This window comes from Schistocerca nitens, chromosome 2 (genome assembly GCF_023898315.1).
Source record: "Schistocerca nitens isolate TAMUIC-IGC-003100 chromosome 2, iqSchNite1.1, whole genome shotgun sequence".
NCBI classification, from domain to species: Eukaryota; Metazoa; Arthropoda; class Insecta; order Orthoptera; family Acrididae; genus Schistocerca; species Schistocerca nitens.
The window spans coordinates 781,804,166-781,825,147 of NC_064615.1; the positions used below are offsets into that span (position 1 = coordinate 781,804,166).

Sequence of the window (20,982 nt, forward strand, 5' to 3'; positions counted from 1 at the left end):
ACCAGTTTCTTTGGCTCTTCAATGTAGAAGTGCTAATATAGATAATGGCAGAACAAATTTTGGAATTTATATAGTTATGTTTCTTATGCCACTAAGTAGTTTAATCAAATTAGTGCAGTAACTGTTTCTAGAGAGAATCCATCCTATTCAGATCAGCTTTCGTGGAATCTGAAGTAAATTACATTAAAATAAACAAAACAGATTACAAGAATACTTTACTATCTTCAAATTATTAATTATTTCACTATACTCTCAAATTCCTATTTAGTGTTGAATTTGTAATAACAGACATGGGGAGATTTTTTAAGGCATTTGAGAAATTTTGTGTCAGAACTTAAACGTTTTCACCTGACATTAAACTTGGTGTACTAGATGTTACCAACGTCATTTGACATCAGTGTCTAATTATCTGTGCTGCCAACTCTAAAAGTTTCGTTGTCTTAACCAAAGCTTTCAGATATTTCCTTACAAACTATTCAGTTGATGCTGAATAGAAAAGCATAGTGGTTAAAATTGGTTATATTTTAACCACATTGATATGCGAGACAACTCCAGCTGCCTAAAATAACTGAAGAAAATGAATGTAGAGACATACTTCGAACATCTTTCATTTGATATGCAAAAGAGGGACATAAACTTCTGAAGAAATTTCTCAAGTTTTTGTCCTGTATTGTACCCCTGGAAAGATAGTTCAACCGTATATATTATTAAAGTATTATGTAACTGAAAGATGCATGGGGATAACATCATCAGTACCTGCCTATTTGGATACCTCATCTGAGGAGCATATTTTAACTTAATATCTCAATTTTGTGTTGTTGGTATGTGGCAGTCAAATGGCAATGAATGTCCCATAAAGCACATTCTCTACTGGGCTGCCAAGAAATCAGCCATTAAGACTCGTATTTGAAAGGAAACTCATTAAAATCTCAGCCCCATTTGGATTTCAGGTCACTTTCTGAAATCACTGAAGAGAAAAGCTAGGATAATTCTTTAAACAAGCCCATGACAGATATCATTTTCTGTACTTGTCAGATTTGATAGAGTGCGCCAAGTTTTATGCTGAGGGAATTTTAGTTTGACCTTCCTTCATTTGCAGTAGGGGAGTGTGAATCATTGATAAATAGTGATAGCTAATGGCTGTAACTTTTGAAGCATTGTAAAGGACAAAAGTTGGTTCTGAAAATGGCTGCAGAATTTAGACTGACATTTTGGAAGTGGTGTTGACTGACATTTTGGAAGTGGTGTTGACTGACCTTTTTGGGAGTGGTGTTGACTGACCTTTTTGGGAGTGGTGTTGACTGACCTTTTTGGGAGTGGTGTTGACTGACCTTTTTGGGAGTGGTGTTGACTGACCTTTTTGGGAGTGGTGTTGACTGACCTTTTTGGGAGTGGTGTTGACTGACCTTTTTGGGAGTGGTGTTGACTGACCTTTTTGGGAGTGGTGTTGACTGACCTTTTTGGGAGTGGTGTTGACTGACCTTTTTGGGAGTGGTGTTGACTGACCTTTTTGGGAGTGGTGTTGACTGACCTTTTTGGGAGTGGTGTTGACTGACCTTTTTGGGAGTGGTGTTGACTGACCTTTTTGGGAGTGGTGTTGACTGAGCTTTTTGGGAGTGGTGTTGACTGAGCTTTTTGGGAGTGGTGTTGACTGAGCTTTTTGGGAGTGGTGTTGACTGAGCTTTTTGGGAGTGGTGTTGACTGACCTTTTTGGGAGTGGTGTTGACTGACCTTTTTGGGAGTGGTGTTGACTGACCTTTTTGGGAGTGGTGTTGACTGAGCTTTTTGGGAGTGGTGTTGACTGAGCTTTTTGGGAGTGGTGTTGACTGAGCTTTTTGGGAGTGGTGTTGACTGAGCTTTTTGGGAGTGGTGTTGACTGAGCTTTTTGGGAGTGGTGTTGACTGAGCTTTTTGGGAGTGGTGTTGACTGAGCTTTTTGGGAGTGGTGTTGACTGAGCTTTTTGGGAGTGGTGTTGACCGAGCTTTTTGGGAGTGGTGTTGACTGAGCTTTTTGGGAGTGGTGTTGACTGAGCTTTTTGGGAGTGGTGTTGACTGAGCTTTTTGGGAGTGGTGTTGACTGAGCTTTTTGGGAGTGGTGTTGACTGAGCTTTTTGGGAGTGGTGTTGACTGAGCTTTTTGGGAGTGGTGTTGACTGAGCTTTTTGGGAGTGGTGTTGACTGAGCTTTTTGGGAGTGGTGTTGACTGAGCTTTTTGGGAGTGGTGTTGACTGAGCTTTTTGGGAGTGGTGTTGACTGAGCTTTTTGGGAGTGGTGTTGACTGAGCTTTTTGGGAGTGGTGTTGACTGAGCTTTTTGGGAGTGGTGTTGACTGAGCTTTTTGGGAGTGGTGTTGACTGAGCTTTTTGGGAGTGGTGTTGACTGAGCTTTTTGGGAGTGGTGTTGACTGAGCTTTTTGGGAGTGGTGTTGACTGAGCTTTTTGGGAGTGGTGTTGACTGAGCTTTTTGGGAGTGGTGTTGACTGAGCTTTTTGGGAGTGGTGTTGACTGAGCTTTTTGGGAGTGGTGTTGACTGAGCTTTTTGGGAGTGGTGTTGACTGACCTTTTTGGGAGTGGTGTTGACTGACCTTTTTGGGAGTGGTGTTGACTGACCTTTTTGGGAGTGGTGTTGACTGACCTTTTTGGGAGTGGTGTTGATACTAATATTATTTGCTTGCTCCTTTTTTGTATGGGGGAAACTACAATATACAAACAATTGCCCTCCCAATCTCTGCAATATCCTTGTCAGATCCTGTGCTGCTCTTGCACCCATCTCCTTACCCTTTGGCTCCTACCCCTGTGACTATCCCTGTTGCAAGATGCCCTAAGCAGTCTTCTGCGACCACCTATACAAGCCCTGTAACTGACAAAACATATACTATCAAAGAGAAATGACATGTCATATACCAGCTGTTATGTAAACACTGTTCAGCGTTTTACATTGGCATGACTACCACCAAGTTATCAGTTAGGATGAATGGGCATAGGCAGAGGATGTATACCAGCAACACACGATGGGCATAGGCAGAGGATGTATACCAGCAACACAAGATATCCTGTTGCAGAAAATGCTCTACAACCTGACAATCGTGACCTTGTTGCGTGTTTCACCACGTGGGCCACCTGGATTCTTCCCCCCAGACACCAGTTTCTCAGAACTCTGCAGATGGGAACTAGTGCTACAACATGTCCTTCATTCTCACCACCCACCTGGCCTTTATTTATGTTAATTTCTTCTGTATCAACATTTCTTCACAATAACTACTTGTTTCTTCACTACATTTTAGTTTCTGAATCTTTGATTTTCTGGCCTGCCCAGTTTTAGTCATCCCCCTTCCACCTCTGTGTTCCATACAATCCACTTTGATTTTCATTCTAATTAATTGTTGCATGATGCTTTAACAGTAATCTCTGTCTTGCATATTTCCCTGTCTTTCACCTTGAAAGTCTCAGGTTTTCAAATCTCGTCCAATGTAGTCCCCAGCAATCAGTGTTTCCTTTCCATCCTCTCCAGTTAGTCTTCCCTGACATGGGGTCTGGGTGACTTTTCCACTCTCTGCCCCCTTTTCTAAACCTCTCCAGTCCTTTCCTTTCACCCCTCTTCCTTCCCCTTCAGCCCTTCTGTAGGAAGACGGAGCCACTGACTCCGAAAGCTTGCCTAAGTAAAACCGTGTTTTGTGTGTGTGTGTGTGTGTGTGTGTGTGTGTGTGTGTAGGCTTCCATGGTTCTCATCACCTTCAACCAAATCTTTCTGGGCATATGACCACATCAACATCTTCTTAAATTAATGTTGTGGTCACTGTTGCAAGTGACCTTCATCGGAGTGATACATTTACTGCTTGCACAGTGATGAACAGATAGTTATGGTTTGTGCACTCTTGCTAGATGCAGCAGACATCTGTGTAGGCATTTGAAGAACCAGTGCTAAAGTCATCTTCATTGCATGCTTAATGCTGACTTCAGAATGCATAACACCTTAGTTATCCGGCCACTTGCTGAGTAGGAACTGCTTAACTTCCATCATCATCTCAGTCAACAGCATGCCATACCCAAGTCACAGTGGAAATTGAAAAGAACAGTGTGCTGCCCTTTCTTCGTGTGGAAATGTATAAAAAAACTTGATGCCTCACTTGACTGCCAAGTGCATGGGAAACCTACCTGTTTGACAGATACTTAAGTTTTCTCCCTACTATTACTTGAAACATTGGCACTGGCTTCGCTATCCCCCGTGTGCTATCTGCCTTTATTCCCTCTTCTGCTCCCAGTCCAACCTCACAGTAACATTCCATCCTCCAGCACACCTGTGTAGCTCCTTCAGTTAATGAGCTGTGTCAGTGACATGCAATCTCCAGTTATATTCCTTAACTTACATGCAATCTCTTACAGTTTCAGAAGTTTTAATCAACATATTTCCTTCCTTTCTTCGTTCCTTCCACTCTATATGCAGTCAGTGATGGGTTGGGACAGGTCTTGTATGTTAAATTTTATAGAGAACTGACCCTACTCTTTTGTCTCTCTCTTCTGTACTTGCTCAAATGTAATAACATTGAAAAACATAGTTGCTATTCACCATACAGCAGAGATGCTGAGTCACGGGTAGGCAGAACAAAAAGACTGTTGGAAAGTGAGTTTTTGGCCAACAAGGCTTGGTCGAAAATAGACCCCCCCCCCCACACACACACACACACGTGTGCAAACCCAACTCTCAGACACATAACCAGTCTCCGGCAGCTGGAGGCAGACTTTCCATACTGGATTCTCCATTGCTTGACTTTACTTGGCCAGATGTGACATTGTCTTCAATTGTGCATTGTGTGACTGAGGTGACATGTGGAAACCATCTCAATATTTACCTAAGTGAATGTCGAAAACAGTCTAAAAACTACATCCATGCAGTCTGGCACAATGGCCCTCGTCATTAATTTACTGGTGGTTTTGGTGTGGGAACTGTCTCTCCCCGTGTTCCAGAAGAGGGCACTCTGTGTTCGACATGCTAAACAATAAACAAACTCTGTTCTTCATTTGAACTTAACACAGTGAGATCATATTTAGATAATGTACTAGTTGCTGTGAGATTTAATACATACCAGGTAGTATGATTGTTTTTGCATATCAGCTAGTATGATACCTTTGTGTAGTACACCTAGAAACAGTCTTTCAATTGCTGAGTACTACCACACTTTCTGGACTGCCTTGCCTTTTCAATTTTTTCCCTCTTGAGTAGCACAAAACAAACATTTTTGACTCTCTTCCAGTTGGGTCATGTATATTAGTCAATAAACTCACGTTTTTGCTTTGAAGCCTCATAGGGTTGGTCCCTGCTGATGCTCATTTGCAAACGGAGAACTCAGCTAGCTGTGCCTTCTCTAGCAATTGCTGAGCGATGTTAGTTCTGAGGTTGATGTTGCATGTGTTTGCTTTTCACTTTGTTTCCTAAGTTCAGCTACAACTTAACAAACACGGTTTGTGCTTTGTTTTAGAATACATTTTAGAGCCAGTTATTAGCTAGAAAGTGAATTCCATGCATTCATACGAGGCATGCAATTGCTAGCAGAGTTAATGATGTGATAGAAATTCCACAGCAACTTCATGTAACCACAATTCATCATTTGTTGTGACTGGATTAACAGAATTTGAAATGTTGTGTTCCCTTCAGAATTGTTGTTTCTTTAATTAAGCTTCATACGTTTTACATGCGATATAAATGAGTTAGTTTTTCCGAGAATTAAAAGTTTTATTGATTTTGGAAAATTTGTTAATTACTCATAAATTTTGTTACATTCAAAAGATTCCACAAGAATGTGGGCCAGTGCTTGTTCCTGTCTTCTTGAATGCAATAATTAGTATGATACACTATGTTATCAAAAGTATCTGAACACCTGGTTGAAAATGACTTGAAAGTTCGTGGCACCCTCCATCGGTAATGCTGGAATTCAGTATGGTGTTGGCCCACTCGTAGCCTCAATGACAGCTTCCACTTTCACAGGCATACGTTCAGTCAGGTGCTGGAAGGTTTCTTGGGGAATAGCAGCCCATCCTTCACTGAGTGCTGCACTGAGGAGAGGTATTGATGTCGGTCAGTGAGGCCTGGCATGAATTTGGCATTCCCAAACATCCCAAAGGTGTTCTATAGGATTCAGGTCAGGACTCTGTGCAGGCCAGTCCATTACAGGGATGTTATTGTCATGTAACCACTGCACGAAAGGCCATGCATTATGAACAGGTACTCGATAGTTTTGAAAGATGCAGTTACCATCCCCGAATTGCTCTTAAACAGTGGGAAGCAAGAAGATGCTTAAAACATCAATGTAGGCCTGTGCTGTGATAGTGCCATGCGAAACAACAAGGTGTGAATGACCCGTCCATGCAAAACATGACCACACCAGAACACCACTGCCTCTGAATTTTGGCGCTACACATGGTGGTAGATGACATTCACGGGGCATGCGCCATACCCACACCCTGCCAATGGATCCCCACATTGTGGGCGTTCGCCATACCCACACCCTGCCAATGGATCACCACATTGTGTACTGTGATTCGTCAACCACACAACATTTTGCCATTGTTCAGTCATCCAATTTTTACACTCCTTACACCACGCGAGGTGTGTCGGTTGGCATTTACCGGTGTGATATGTGGCTTATGAGCAGCCGCTCGACCATGAAATCAAAGTTTTCTCACCTCCCGCCTAACTGTCAGAGTATTTGCAGTGGATTGTGATGCAGTTTGGAGTTCCTGTGTGATGGTCTTGATAGATGTCTCCCTATTACACATTATGACCCTCTTAAACTGTCAGCGGTCCCTGTCAGCCAACAGAAGAGGTCAGCCTGTACGATTTTGTGCTGTGTGTCCCTTCACATTTCCACTTCACTATCACATTGGCAACAGTGGACCTAGGGATGTTTAAGAGTGTGCAAATCTCGTGTACAGATATACAATAAATGTGACACCCAATCACCTGACCACGTTCGAAGTCCGTCCCATTCTGCTCTCACATTGTCTAATGGCTACTGAGGTCACTGATACGGAGTACCCGGCAGTAGGTGGCAGCAATGCATCTAATATGAAAAACATATGTTTTTAGGGGTGTGCAGGTACTGTTGATCACATAGTGTATTTGACTATTTCTGTGATTCTGCCCTTACCTATTCAATGTAACCAAATGCAGCTGTCAGCTCTTTGCAATTTCTTCCTATTTCTTAAGCTATGTTTGACAAATTCAAAAGCTAAAGCTTGGTAAGGCATTGATTTTTGTTAAAAAAGAAATTCACGTACAATGAGTGAAGTGTGAGCTGTTGCAGTGTTGTGCTATTGCTGTGAACAGTTTGGCTATAAAATCTGAACATGTTACTAAAATTGCTTCACGTAAATGGCATCAACTAGTTGGTAATATTCATTTACTGTGTGATTGATGCAATGAGCAAATTTCTGTCAAACTTATCAATCTTATTTTGGCTCTGCTCTTTATGGAACTATCGGTGTTATGACTGGCATATAAATGTCATATCGATACATACATGTCACCACTAATTACAACCTCTTTGAACAATTCTGGATTGTTGTGAACTTTATTCGGCAACTTCTGAGCTATGTTTTCTGTCCCCTCATTGTTACTTTATCTCGCCATTCCTATATTAATTCTAGAGTTGTAGTATTTGTAGTTCATTGTGGAATTGATAATGGTTAGTGTTCACTTTCTCCTACTGCTTGGAGGAACATAAAAACAGAATATTTATGGTTAAATATTAAAAAATTGACCAAATTTTGAAGTTGGAGCTGCTTGTTAAGGCCCAGCTGTGTATATTCACTTACCTTGGGAAACTGATTTTTCACAGTTAACAATGATGTCATGGTCATTGTAAATATTCAGGGATATGACAGGAACAGCCATCTGAAACAAAAAGTCTAGTAAATATGGGCTTTAAACTCCATACCTTAAGAGCTATAAGCACTTCTTCATCTTTGATACTGTGATACAAATCTCTTCTACTGCAGTTACCTTGCTCTGGATGTTTTGAGAGATGGCATGTATGGAAGTGAAACATGGACGATAAATAGTTTAGACAAGAAGAGAATAGAAGCTTTCGAAATGTGGTGCTACAGAAGAATGCTGAAGATAAGGTGGGTAGATCACGTCACTAATGAGGAGGTATTGAATAGGATTGGGGAGAAGAGAAGTTTGTGGCACAACTTGACTAGAAGAAGGGATCGGTTGGTAGGACATGTTTTGAGGCATCAAGGGATCACCAATTTAGCATTGGAGGGCAGCGTGGAGGGTAAAAATCGTAGAGGGAGACCAAGAGATCAATACACTAAGCAGATTCAGAAGGATGTAGGTTGCAGTAGGTACTGGGAGATGAAGAAGCTTGCACAGGATAGAGTAGCATGGAGAGCTGCATCAAACCAGTCTCAGGACTGAAGACCACAACAACAACAACAACAACAACAACAGTATGGACAAACAGTAGGCGAGGAAAATGCCATAACACCGTTTCATTAAGTTTTTGCAGGTGAAGCAAAAATTGTTTCTTAAAAAATAATACAAAGTGATATAGAAAGTTGCTACATGTTTAACTGTATTGTAGAGGCCTAGTTGTTGACAGATTGGAGAAGTCCGTGTACTCTTTGGTTATGGAGTTACTGGTACTGGAATTAAGAGTTCTCACAGACAGATGGAGTTACAAGGTTTTCATTGCCTACCATTGATGTGAAACACATCTCTTCTACTGAACAGGTGCTCATAATTCTTAACATGCGCATTTTAGAACTTATGTTTATTAGACTCTTTTTGCTTCAAATGATCTTTCCTGTCGTATCCATGAATACTGATGCATCCTCCTGGGATGGGCTGTACTTGTTACGTTGATATGTACTAGATAGAACCTTATCTGATGTATCGGAATGGCATTTAGATTTAAATTATTCTTAGTAAAACAGGTTTCCTGCATTCTGTTTAAGAATTTTAGATGGTTTTTTGTTGCAAGTAGTGCACTTTAGTATACATAGTGAATTATCTGTTTTGCTTCGTGACATGAGTGGTGTTTTTTACTCTATAGTGTTGAATTGTTTGTTTAATAGAAACGCAGATCTGCTCGAAATACTCAAAGGAAAAAGTATGTTGATGATATTATGCTTAGTATATCGGATGAGGACTCTCCAAAGTCATCAGCTCCAAGAACTGATCTGCCGAAGACTTCTGCAGATGATTCTGCTGATCCAGCTGTGAAGCCAAATTTTGTTTACATTGTGAGTAGATATTTAATCCAACAGGATTATTAGTTGTTATTTACTGTTCAGTGTTTATATTTAATAAAGATGAAAGTTTATAACCAGTATGTATTGATTATTTGTGGCACTATCCATCATGACTTGAAAATTAGTCCATATAAATCATCATTGTTTAAAAGCTGCAGTTAAACTACAACCAAGAGGAAAGAAAAGTGATTGTGGGGTCCCCTCCCCCCCTGCTCGCTCTTAATTTTTCTTAAGAGCTGCTTATGACATCTTCCTCTCCTTACCTGGAATTCTCAGGGACATTTCCCCCCCAAGTTTTGAGTCGCCACCCTGCATGTTCCTTACTTTAGATTGAAATAAAATAAAAGTTTCTTAAAATTCTATTTGATAAAATTTTGCCCCCTTAATCCTATAATTAAAATTTTTCACACTCGTGTAAGACACTCTTGAAAGTTTAAGTGGTAGTAACTGCTGAAATAGAATGAAAAATTTGAATGTCCTTAATAGGAAAAAAGTTTGATGCCCTCTATATAAAGTGATATTTACAGATGAAAAGTTATAAAATACTAAAATTATTAATGTAGAAACTTGTACTGTTGGTTTTATTTTGCAGCAGTGAGAAACATACGTTTTTAAATCAAGTGACCTATTAGGTAGTCGTGATATATGTTATGCTGTTGTCAACTTGAACTCGGATCTGAACTATTGCCAAAAAAAAAAAAAAAAAAAAAAAACCATTATTTTTAGGCTGAACTACTGAAACAATTTCATGATGCAATTTTATGAAATTTTTTTGTCTTGTAAAGTACACTACAAAGCAGTATTAAATGTGCTTCCTAGTTTAGTTCCATGGGTGGCTGATGGAAGTTGAATGACATCGGCCAATAGTGTCTGTTTTGTGATTTCCACCACTTTCACAGTGCAGACTATGTTTAATATGTCTTTGTATAAGGTAGCAGAAATAAAATGTAGTTTATGATCATTGGAAAGTTGAATTAGTCTTGTGTGTTGAAATTAGAAGCAGTAAACGTAATCTTGCAGGCTTGTTAAATTTGGCAGCATCCCAAAAACATTTGATACTCCTCAAGATCCCCTTGGCTGGGTCACACGTTCTTCCTAGAGTGGGTGTACAGTAATGATTCATTTTTTTCCCTTGATGGCACCTTAATATGTGAACTTGGATGTAATGTTTAAGTTAATTGACAGAATTTTTCTAAAGTGTACTATTTGCATGGGGCAATGTCCCACAGTTTCTTGATGCAGGCATTCATATTCCTGTTCATATTCCTGTTTCTGAGGCAGTCACTGGTAATGTCTAATTTCACTGTGCCTTAAATGGATTATTAAATAAAACTTTTAGTTCTCTTTTAAAAGCATTGGAAAGTGTCATGGATGTCTTGGATTTTTCTGCTGTGTATCATAAACTGGCCACAATTGTCAGCCACACTGGCCAGAGCTGTTGAAAGGACAAGGTCCATGATGCTGTGCAGGTGTTAGTAATTTTTTAACAATAATTATATGTTAATTGTTGTTGGTTTTCTTGGGAGGCATTAGTTAAAAAGTGTAATTAGATCCATCAAGAACTCTGCAACTGGAATGAAGAGAATATGCTAATTAAAATGGGGATTGTATTCTTTACATAATAGTGATCATAAAAAAGAGATAGCAATAATATATATGGGTTAAGAGTTAGCAGTCTTTTCTAAAAACTGGTCAAATCTGGTAATTAGAAGCAGCACAATAAAGAGAACCATTATATTGGTATATGCAGAGAACCCAGAATTTTGTAGAGACAGATATATGCACGTAAGTCACACCTCTGTCGGATAATAGGATGAAATCTTGCAGAATAGCTGGGTGTGGCTATTTAAAGTACTTCCAGAACTGTGTTTTACTTCCAATATAATGAAATTTATTATGATTTCAAGGCTATGATTGTTCTTGTTTCAAACCAACAAAAGGAACAGTCATCAGTTTATCAGAAGGCTCAGAGATTTTTCTTGAAACACTCTTGGATTCATCTGTAGGCAGTAGTAGTATGTAAAGGTGGTAACAGGTTAACCACGTGTACCTTTGCGTCCTTAAATTCACTAAATAAGAGACAATTATAGCCTGTCACTGCAGATCTCAACAACACGTCACACCAAAGTACCAACAGACAAAATAAAACATGAATGCTACTACATATTGGTATCACTCAACATTAAGATGTTTCATATTTTTGTTCAAATGTCTGATCGTCTGAGTGTTGGAGTAGTGCATTAGTAAATTGTATGTGCTTCTTACCATGATGTTTATCTTCTTTAATATTGTCTGTGGTCACTTTACTTAACTGTAGTCTCTATCCCCCTTCTGTCCTTTTCTCTTCTGTGTTATCTCAAAGATTGTGTGACTTAGGATGGGTGGTGGACAGGCATTACTTGAGTCATTGATAGTGGCCATGACATGTTTGGGTATGCATGCCAAGAGTTACAGTACTGTGTTGATGTTGCCCTCATAACACAAGACATCTGTGTTGACCACCTGTGAAGTGTTAAGCCTCAAAGAGATTCTGTATTGACTGAATTGTGTTCCTGCATCTCTTGTAATTGTCGTGCAGCAGTGTTTTGAAGCTTAGGAGAACAGTATAATCCCTCTTTTTACATTCCTTGAATTTCCCATCATTTACGACCTTTTTTAGTTGTTTCCATCAAATGTTCTATGTCCACAATGTAAATCCCACCCTTTTACATCAACATATTTATTATCTTCCCATGATTTATGCTTTATGAAAAAACTGACATAAAATTACGCTGCAATGATGTTGGCGATAAAGTAGTATTTACAAACATAATGTGTCAGTAGGTTTAACATTAATGCAATAATTTTCAAATGTAATTAAAACTTTGTTCTTGTGATGGCGGGACTTCTCTGTGAAACTCTCAGTTAAAGTCAGTATTGTCAGCATCCTTCATCAAAAATGAAACTTAGTGACACCAACATGCTGCATACAGTGGCCAGTGGCACAGGAGATAGTCTCAAGATACTGGTTCCAAGTGTAATTATAAAAGTGTTACGGAATACATTGTTTGGTATCATTACAGATTAATTCTTGAAGATGGAGGACTTTGTGATTACGACCTACTTTTGAACATGAAATTTTTAACTGTACTTCTCCCAACAACCACTGGTCATTTGACAGTGACATTGTCACACATAGAGAACTTTCACTATAAAGTTATGTGCTGTTATTGTGGAACAATAATAGGAATGCTGAAAATCGTATTAGCTATTTTAATTTAACTGCTGGCAACTGTCATCCTTATTATCTTTATTGATGGTTTGCAGTATTGGGAATAGTACTATATTTTTAACACAGTGAATGGCAAAAGCCACAAAAATATGTTACCAAATTTGTGACTGCAGGAGGTGGAGAATGAATGAATTACTGTTACCTCCCATGTTGCTTATACTCACACATTGTGTGTTGCCATGGTTACCAAGTGAGATGCTTATCAGGGAACATACTACAGGGTGGCACACGAAATGTGTCACCACTTGGTTCATACATAATTTGAGTTCACTAGATATCTCATCTGAGCATCTCGACAGCAGTTGCTGGAGCTTGGAGAAACAAGCAAGGTACGAAATGACATGCAATTCACAATACTGCCGCTAGAAGACTGGTGTTTACAACATGGCCAGCAATTCATGACTAACAACATAGCAGCAGTCGGCAATTGTTAATTTTTATGAAACAAAAAGTCTTGTGTGACTCAGAGGTGGTTTTGACAACAGTTTAACACACTGTGGCCCTCTTGCAAGAGAACCATTCACAGGCTGTATGATCAATTTGGACCTGAAGGATCAATATTGGAAGCGAAGTGACCTGGGCCGAAGCCCATTTGTTTGGCAGAGAATATTGAAGCGGTATGAGTTGCTCTACAGAGAAACCCTGGAAAGGTAGTAGTGCAACTGTAAATTGAAAGTGACCTCCGGATGTACCCGTACACAATGATCTCTGGTCAGAAGCTCAGTGCAGAGCACAAGTGGCAGAGACCACTGTCTGCCCACTGCGCGGAGGATAGGGAATAAACTTTCAGCAACATGTGGTTTCCAGACAATGCACATTTTCATTTGGATGGTGTGGTTAACAGACAAAATGTACACTTTTGGGCCATTGAAAATCCGCAAATGCTTCATGAACGACGACATTGTGACCAGAGGATGACAGTGTGGGTCACAATTTCCAGTTGTGGGCTTATTGGACCTTTCTTCTTGGAAGAAACTGGGAACATTGTATGTTATTTGAGCGTCCTGCACAATAACTTCATTCCACAATTTGTTGCTATTCAACATACTGCGGTTCATGTAAGATGGAGGAAGCCCACATACTGCAAACACTGTGTTGGATTTCTTACAGAAGCATTTCAATATGCAGGTCATTTCTCAGATTTCCATGTTGTTTCTGTGATGGACAATTTTACCCCCACTCCCATCCATGATAGTCCAGACCTCGATTCATGTGACATATTTCTATAGGGGTACCTGAAGGAAGCATCCACATGATTTAAGGGAGCTCAGATGCCTTATTCTTCAAGCCTGCAGCGAAATCGTGGTTTTCGCTAACATTAGTGTTCATGTAAAGGAAGGTGGGAATCGAAATAGTGGACATATTGAGCATGTGTTGAGTTAGAACAATTGTCTAAAAAGCGTTTTCCGTGGGTGGTAATGTATGTTTTTCTTGACGATAAAGTGTTTATTTGAAAACAGAATGGTGACACATTTTGTGCACCACCCTATAATTGGAGCTGCAGTTACAAAATAGAGGTTTCAGACTATTGATTTGCTGCAGTGCAGAATTGTGCCAAGTGTTTTGAACTACGGTTGTAACAAAGAGATGCAAGCATAAAATATGAAGTGAATGGTATGAGACATGTAGCCTTTCACTGTCAAAATATTTATCCCACCACATTTTGACTTTCAAAGAGTTTTCATGGAATGTTGCGGAGTCTAATAATGAAGGAGAATTAATGAAAAGCTGTCATAGTGAACATACTATTGGATGCCTGTTGGCTGGTAATTTTTCATGTTGATTACTGACCCTCCAGTACCTACTTCAGTGATTGTCCATATGTTGGTAATTCATGTTGAAAACGAGAGTGCTAATTGCCTAAATGGTGATCTGAAAAGTACATCAGTTGGCTATAGTATTTTCTGGGACTAAACACCATTGGAAATTAAGTGGATGTGTACACACTGGTTGTTTATGATCCTTTGTTCAGGTAATTAACGTGATCCTGGAAATGTGACAAGGTGACCCAGGGTTGGAGTACTTTCTGGAGCCCTATACTCTGTACGTCATTTATTTGTAACAAACTAAGAACTTCTTGTTTGAGGCTCATCAACTTTATATTTCTACCGTATATGTTGCACCTCATGTTTTCTTTGGATTCTATCAATGATGATGATTTTGTGGTGTATAATGCTTTAGTGTAGCATCATCACAATTATAAACATAATTTGTTTTGTGTTTCAGAATACAACTGATGAAGATTCAATGGTTGTGCAATATATTTTGGCTGTTAGGAAAGGCAGAAGAGAGATTAAACCACCAGCAGATGCTCAGAATAATAAGGAGGTTAAGTCGGAATCCTCTATAAAGACAGAGGTCTCCGCAGAAAATGGAAACGCGCCTGCTGTAATCAGTGAACAGGAGCCTGTAAATAACTCTACACCTGTAGTAGACATTCCGGCTGTGGATGAAATATGTGCAACTGGGGAAAGTCGGAACAATGAAGTGTGTCAGCAGTCAGACATAGATGTTGAAAAGAAGTCTCACGCCCCACTAAGTATTTATAACTTCAGTGAAGAAACTGAGGAACCAGTTCTTTTGAGATCAAATGTTACTGCAGCAAGCAGTAGTGGTAGTGCAGAATATATTGACAGGATTAGAAAGTTTGAGACTACTCCAGTTGATGAAGAAACAGAAAGCACCACAAAACCAGAAGAAAGTGAAAGCCAGCTAAAAGTTGAAGACAGTGGGAGCTCTCTGGAAGTGGCTAGGTTGAATGAAAGAAATCAGCAGTACCTATCGAATCCACTTGATGGAGATACAGTTGCAAAAGATAGAACTGAAAACAAAAACAAAGTAGACTGTAAATCTGATGTCAAATATGTTGAAGTAGAGGAATATTTTGTCAAGTATCGCAATTTTTCTTATTTACATTGTGAATGGAAAACTGAAGAAGAACTGTTCAAAGGGGATAAGAGAATTGCAGCCAAACTTAAGAGGTTTAAACAGAAGATGGCTCATCATGCAAACATTTTTGAGAATGTAAGTGATTACCAAAGTTTCTGTCTCTTGTGAAATGATTGTCATTGGGGTAAAAATGATCTTTTAGTAATGTGATATACTGTTAAGATAAGCTAGACATTATTTGATCAGTGAAAATAAATATTGCTAATGATTTTCAGTTTGAAGATGAACCCTTCAACCCTGATTATGTAGAAGTAGATCGGGTCTTGGATGTTGCTGAACATACAGATCCTAATACTGGGAAAACGATCAAACATTACCTGGTTAAGTGGCGGTCAATGCAGTATGAAGATAGCACATGGGAGTTGGAAGAAGACGTAGATCCAATGAAGATTGAGCAATTTGAGCAGATCAACAAGAAGCCCCCAAAGGATAAATGGAAGGTATTATCAAAAATTCATTCGTAACAAGACTAAATGCACATATTGAGTTTAGCTTCATGTGTAAGAGCTTAAATACACAAGCCAATAGGTGAAGCTACTCCGTAAGTTCCTGAAAGGAATCGTAATATGTTGTAGATATCACTAAGAGTCAAGTTGCAGCTACAGCAGTATTCATTTAACTGTTATTGTTAGTGATTTATTTTAAATCTTGTTCCTCCTGTCCCTCCCAGGAAGTGAGATTGCTTCCCTGCCACTCCCGGCGAGTGTGCCTGCTTCTGTGGCCCTCCTGAGCAAGCGTGCCTGCCCTCCCTGTTTCGCATGACAAAATATTTTGCAACTCGATTTCAGGTGTGTTTTCTGAAAAAGTTCCAAATGTGACTCGTGATGGAAATATATATTAGATCCAATGACAACAAATGTACCTGATCTCTGTGAGGATGACCTACAGATACAAGTATTATTGATTGTAAGGCAACTTATTATTCCTGAAGTACAAAGACTAACAAAAAGAAGTAATTTATGTTTAGGTGGGAAGGACTCTTCGTAGTTTATAGTTGCCGTAAAAATAAAAGTCTAAAGACATAGCAAGGACTGACCATAGGTACATATAGAGAATATAGCTAGGAGTGTTGGAATGTAGATAGAGAGATGTTGAGTGAAACATCTTGTCTATAAGAAGAGCACTTAGTGAATCTTTCAACAACTACTGTAGCTGAATCTTATCAAAAGATCTTGCACATAATACAAAGAGATTGTGGACATATGTAAAGACTGTCATTGTGTAGCTCTAGATGCTCGTGGGTGAAACAAAACTGAAATTCAGTGCAACAAGACTGGATCAGAAATAATTCATTTTCAAATGTTCCCTTATAAAGGAAATAAAGTTAATTCTTCAGTTCTTGCATGATTGTAAAGACAATGATCCAGAATTTGACAAGTTGGCATCTCTTTTTAACCAAAACATACTGTAGATTGCTCAAACAAAGCTGGGAAAAGGGGGAAGAAAAGCACTGATCATGCCTGTCTGGGAGAAGGAGAACAAAAGTAATTCGCAAGGCTACTGTTCAACTTAACTGACACCCATCTGTTGTACACATTCTGAGCTGAGACATAAAGAGCTGAAAAACTTCCATGTTAATCAGCATGTATTCCAAAAATATTAATCCTACAAACGTAACTCTTGCTTTCTCACGTGACAGCCTGAATGTCATGGATCAAATAAGTCTATTTGATTTATTGACTATCTAAAAGCATTTAATGCCGCAAAAAGCCAACTCCTCTTAATGAAATTATGATAAAAAAGTTAGTGAGTGAGTGTATTGTGGATTTCTTGGTAGAGAGAAACTCGGCATAATTAAAATTGTAAACTAAAGGTACCACCCCCTGCGTCCCCTCTCCCCAAAAAGCCTTTTTGCTTGTGTACCCATCCAACCCAATCACTTGAGCTTGAGCCAGATGGAGGCGTTCTTGAAGAAATTTGACAGCCCATACTACAGTCCACTTTTTGCTTGAGCAAACCACACAAGGAATCAGGTTTGTTTTAGATGCCAGATCAATTAATAAGATTTTTAATTCCAATCAAGGCATCCATACAAACCTGGAAGAACAGTTATGGAAGTTCTACAATTTTAGATACTTTTCTACCACTGATTTAACAGCATCAACAGTAAAGCAGTTCAAAAATATACCGAATTCTTACATTGTGACAGAAGTTCCAGTTTCCTGTTTTGCCATTAGGCCTCAGTGTGTGTCTACATGTATGTACTTCCGCATTGGATAAGGTGCTTGGATGTATCTTATACCTTGCCCAAAAAAATCAATTTTTATGCCAATGATCTTTTGTTGGCCACACCAATGTTACCTGAGCAGTTGACACTCTAGATGAAGTCAGCAACAAATAAGGTGTGATGGGAGAAGGAGAAAAATCTAAATTTACCAGGTTTGAAAGTAAGTTCTTAGGCCATGTAATAACTCAAAACTGTATATTGCATGACAATAGTAGGATGATCGCAGTGGCTACTTTACCCTGCTCGCACATGAAGAAACGGTTGAAATTATTTACAGGCATATGCAGTTTGTCAGTGGCGGTTATCCAAACAAGTGCTGAATATGAAACACACAGTAGGTTGTTGATAAAGTGTGTACTGTATTCTGTGGACTACAAGATGCAGTTTTTTTAAAAAAAAAATACTATTTCTGCCATTTTTATTATTAGATTACAAAGCCAGATTTTAAAAAAAAAATCTTAGTTTATAAAACTGAACTGACGTTTAAAATCCCTGAAAATCATCCTCATCCTCCTCCTCCTCCTCCTCCTCCTCCTCATCATCATCATCATCATCATCATCATCATCGTCGTCGTCGTCGTCGTTTTCCTCTTCATTTATAAGATGGTGTTCACTGCCATCGAGTGCGTTATTTATGCCACACTTCTTGAAAGATTTAACAGTAATGTCTTCTTTGCTCTAGACCATGACTGTTTGCACTCTCCCACTTGAGACCAAGAACAACACTCTCACTGTACTATTACTGATATCACAAATCACTTTAAATTCAAGTTCACTGGCACTGTAGACTGCAGTGATGCGTTGTAGGCTAGACAGTGTTCCAGGTTTATGATGGTGGGGTGGCAGGGAGACAGTGTTAGCAAGCTTGTGAATCCCCACAACTCATGTTTGTTGCATTGGTGCACTGTTACTGCTAGTTGAATACAATTTTGCCAGATAGAGAGAGGGTCCCTGTGGCATCGAATATATGGCTACTTCTAAGATTGGTGGGAGTTTTAAATAAAACACTTAACACTTTTATATTAATTTAGAGTATAAGATACATCTGAATTTTGGAGGCAATTTTTCAAAGAACAAAGGTGTGTCTTGTAGTACGTAAAATGTGGTATTATAAAAGTGGACTACTTATGGCTAGGCAGCATTTGATGCTATTAAAAGGGTACTAGTTAATGCAAGAACCTTCCTAATATGAGTCAAGATATTGGTTTATAGACTGATTTATCCAATGATGGATTAGGTTCATGGTTATTTGAGAAATATGGATGATAAACAGGTGGGATGAGATTGGAGAGCAGGGTTCTTTCCAAATGCAAAAGAACATAGTCCACCACACAGAGCTATATGTGCCATGTAAGCCAGAGGTGGTCATTCTCCTTGCAAGGATACAGCTTTGAAATCTTCCATAACAACAATGATATAAAATTGTGAACACCCAGTGCTAATCTTATAATTGAGCCGCAAGTCTCAGTTCGGTGTTTAAAAAAATCGTACAGCACAATTTTCTTATGTAAAGCAGAGGCTACAGTATCAAACAGTGGAAATTCCAGGTTGGAATATCAACAGTATGACGGGAAAAGATAGATTGCTACACACAGCCTCCTTTAATTTAATGATGCTTTCTGCTCAGTTGTTTTCTTTTGAGTCCGAAGTCACATGGGTATCACGGGAAATGAACTGACAGACCATTTGGCTGGAGATGCGATAACTCACTGCAGTTGGGCTGGAATCTGAAACTAGTATCTCTTTGAAGGAAGAATGGACAGTGTGTCAGAGACATCCTGAACGTAAACTTGTCAGCAAATGAAAAAAAAAAAATAGTTTTGGATTGAGTTAGTGACACATTAAGTACCCTCTGCTAAAAGTCTCGTGATGACTTGTGGAGTACTGAAATGGATTATTTTTTTGTCCGCTGCTAGTAGTACAGGGATACCAAACATACTGCCACACATTAGAAAGTGTTTCCTATACAACAGTGTGTACGATGGTTGAAATATGCTGAAAATTTGTGAACTGTTAAAGCAGTCAATTTGCAGATGAAAGCAATATAATAAAGCCGCTCTCAAAAATGTGTGGCAGAATATTGACAGTGGAGGCATTTAACAGTGGTGAAAACAGATAATTATTCTTTTGTAACAAATGCTTAGACAAAATTATTGTTTCTGGATATGACAGTGCTTAGCAAGACACACTGTAGGCTGTGTTTGGTCTTTTTCTATGCTAGTTTTTGTAAATAAGTAATAATTTTGATCTTTTTCTTGTCTGTTGATGATACCTTTAAAAGTAATTTATCCCCATAAATCTTCAATGTTGTTGTGCTATTGTTCTAGTACATTTTTTAAGTTTTTGGATACAGTCAGTTGATTGTAGTTTAATAGTTTGCCAACAGAAAATGTAAAAATACTCATTCAGTGTCTAAAGTGGACGTCTACTTGGTTTTATTTTATTTGGTACGGTTTATTCTGTTCAATTTGGTCATTAGTCTCTTAACAAGTTCCAAAGCTGAAATAACTATATGTGTGCATACAGTTTTACACTTACTGTATTTGAAGATAGATGAAAAGTAGCAAGTATAGAAGTAATAATGTCACGGTATTACAAATAAAACCAACCAACCAATTACTATACTTAACGGCAAGACCATGGAAATGTAATGTACCTGTGACATACATGTAAAAAAATTTAAACCCCCAAAATATGAGTAAAATGCTGTCTTTATCAGCCATACCTGGACTAGTAATCTGCAAAGAACTAGAGCTGCTAGTTGATGCCTGATTGCGTTGAAACATGTCATTGTTCTTCAAATGGTGTATGTTGGCTGTTTGTTTTGAAACCAGGAACAAATACAAAAATACACTTTTTCACTTTTTTCCTTCTTTTTTGTGAGAGTTGTGAAATATTCTCAGCTGCCTAAATTTCCTTTTCATTAATGGCTATAATGCATTTAGTCCAGCTGTTCCTAACTCTCACAAATTGAATGATACCAATCAAATGAGATGACTCTATATTGTTTGGCATTATGGGTCTGCCAGATCGGATTCATGTTGTTTGTTGTGAGTAGAAGGCTACGTACCCATTTATAAGGTGTTCTGTGAATGAAATTCATAGAGACATGCGTCAGGAGATGTACTCTCATTTCACATTTTTAGCCTTAATATTAAAGTGTGATTTGAACAATTCACAGTGAGAGATGTGTATATCTTTCTTTTGCCTACGTCTCTTGCTCCTTACACTGTTTTTAAGTAAACATTATTACTGTGGGTATAAATGTGATGTGATGCTACTGT

At 38.8% G+C, this 20,982-nt stretch overlaps 1 protein-coding gene across 1 annotated transcript in view; it reads left to right on the plus strand.

Moving 5' to 3' along the window:
- LOC126237034 (chromodomain-helicase-DNA-binding protein 7) overlaps nucleotides 1-20,982 on the plus strand; it is a 322,661-nt gene that overhangs the window by 75,213 nt on the left and 226,466 nt on the right. The window contains exons 9-11 of the mRNA XM_049946794.1: nucleotides 9,075-9,242; nucleotides 14,749-15,546; nucleotides 15,687-15,911. Of these exons, the coding sequence (XP_049802751.1) occupies nucleotides 9,075-9,242; nucleotides 14,749-15,546; nucleotides 15,687-15,911 (1,191 nt within the window). The remainder of the gene's footprint in view (nucleotides 1-9,074; nucleotides 9,243-14,748; nucleotides 15,547-15,686; nucleotides 15,912-20,982) is intronic.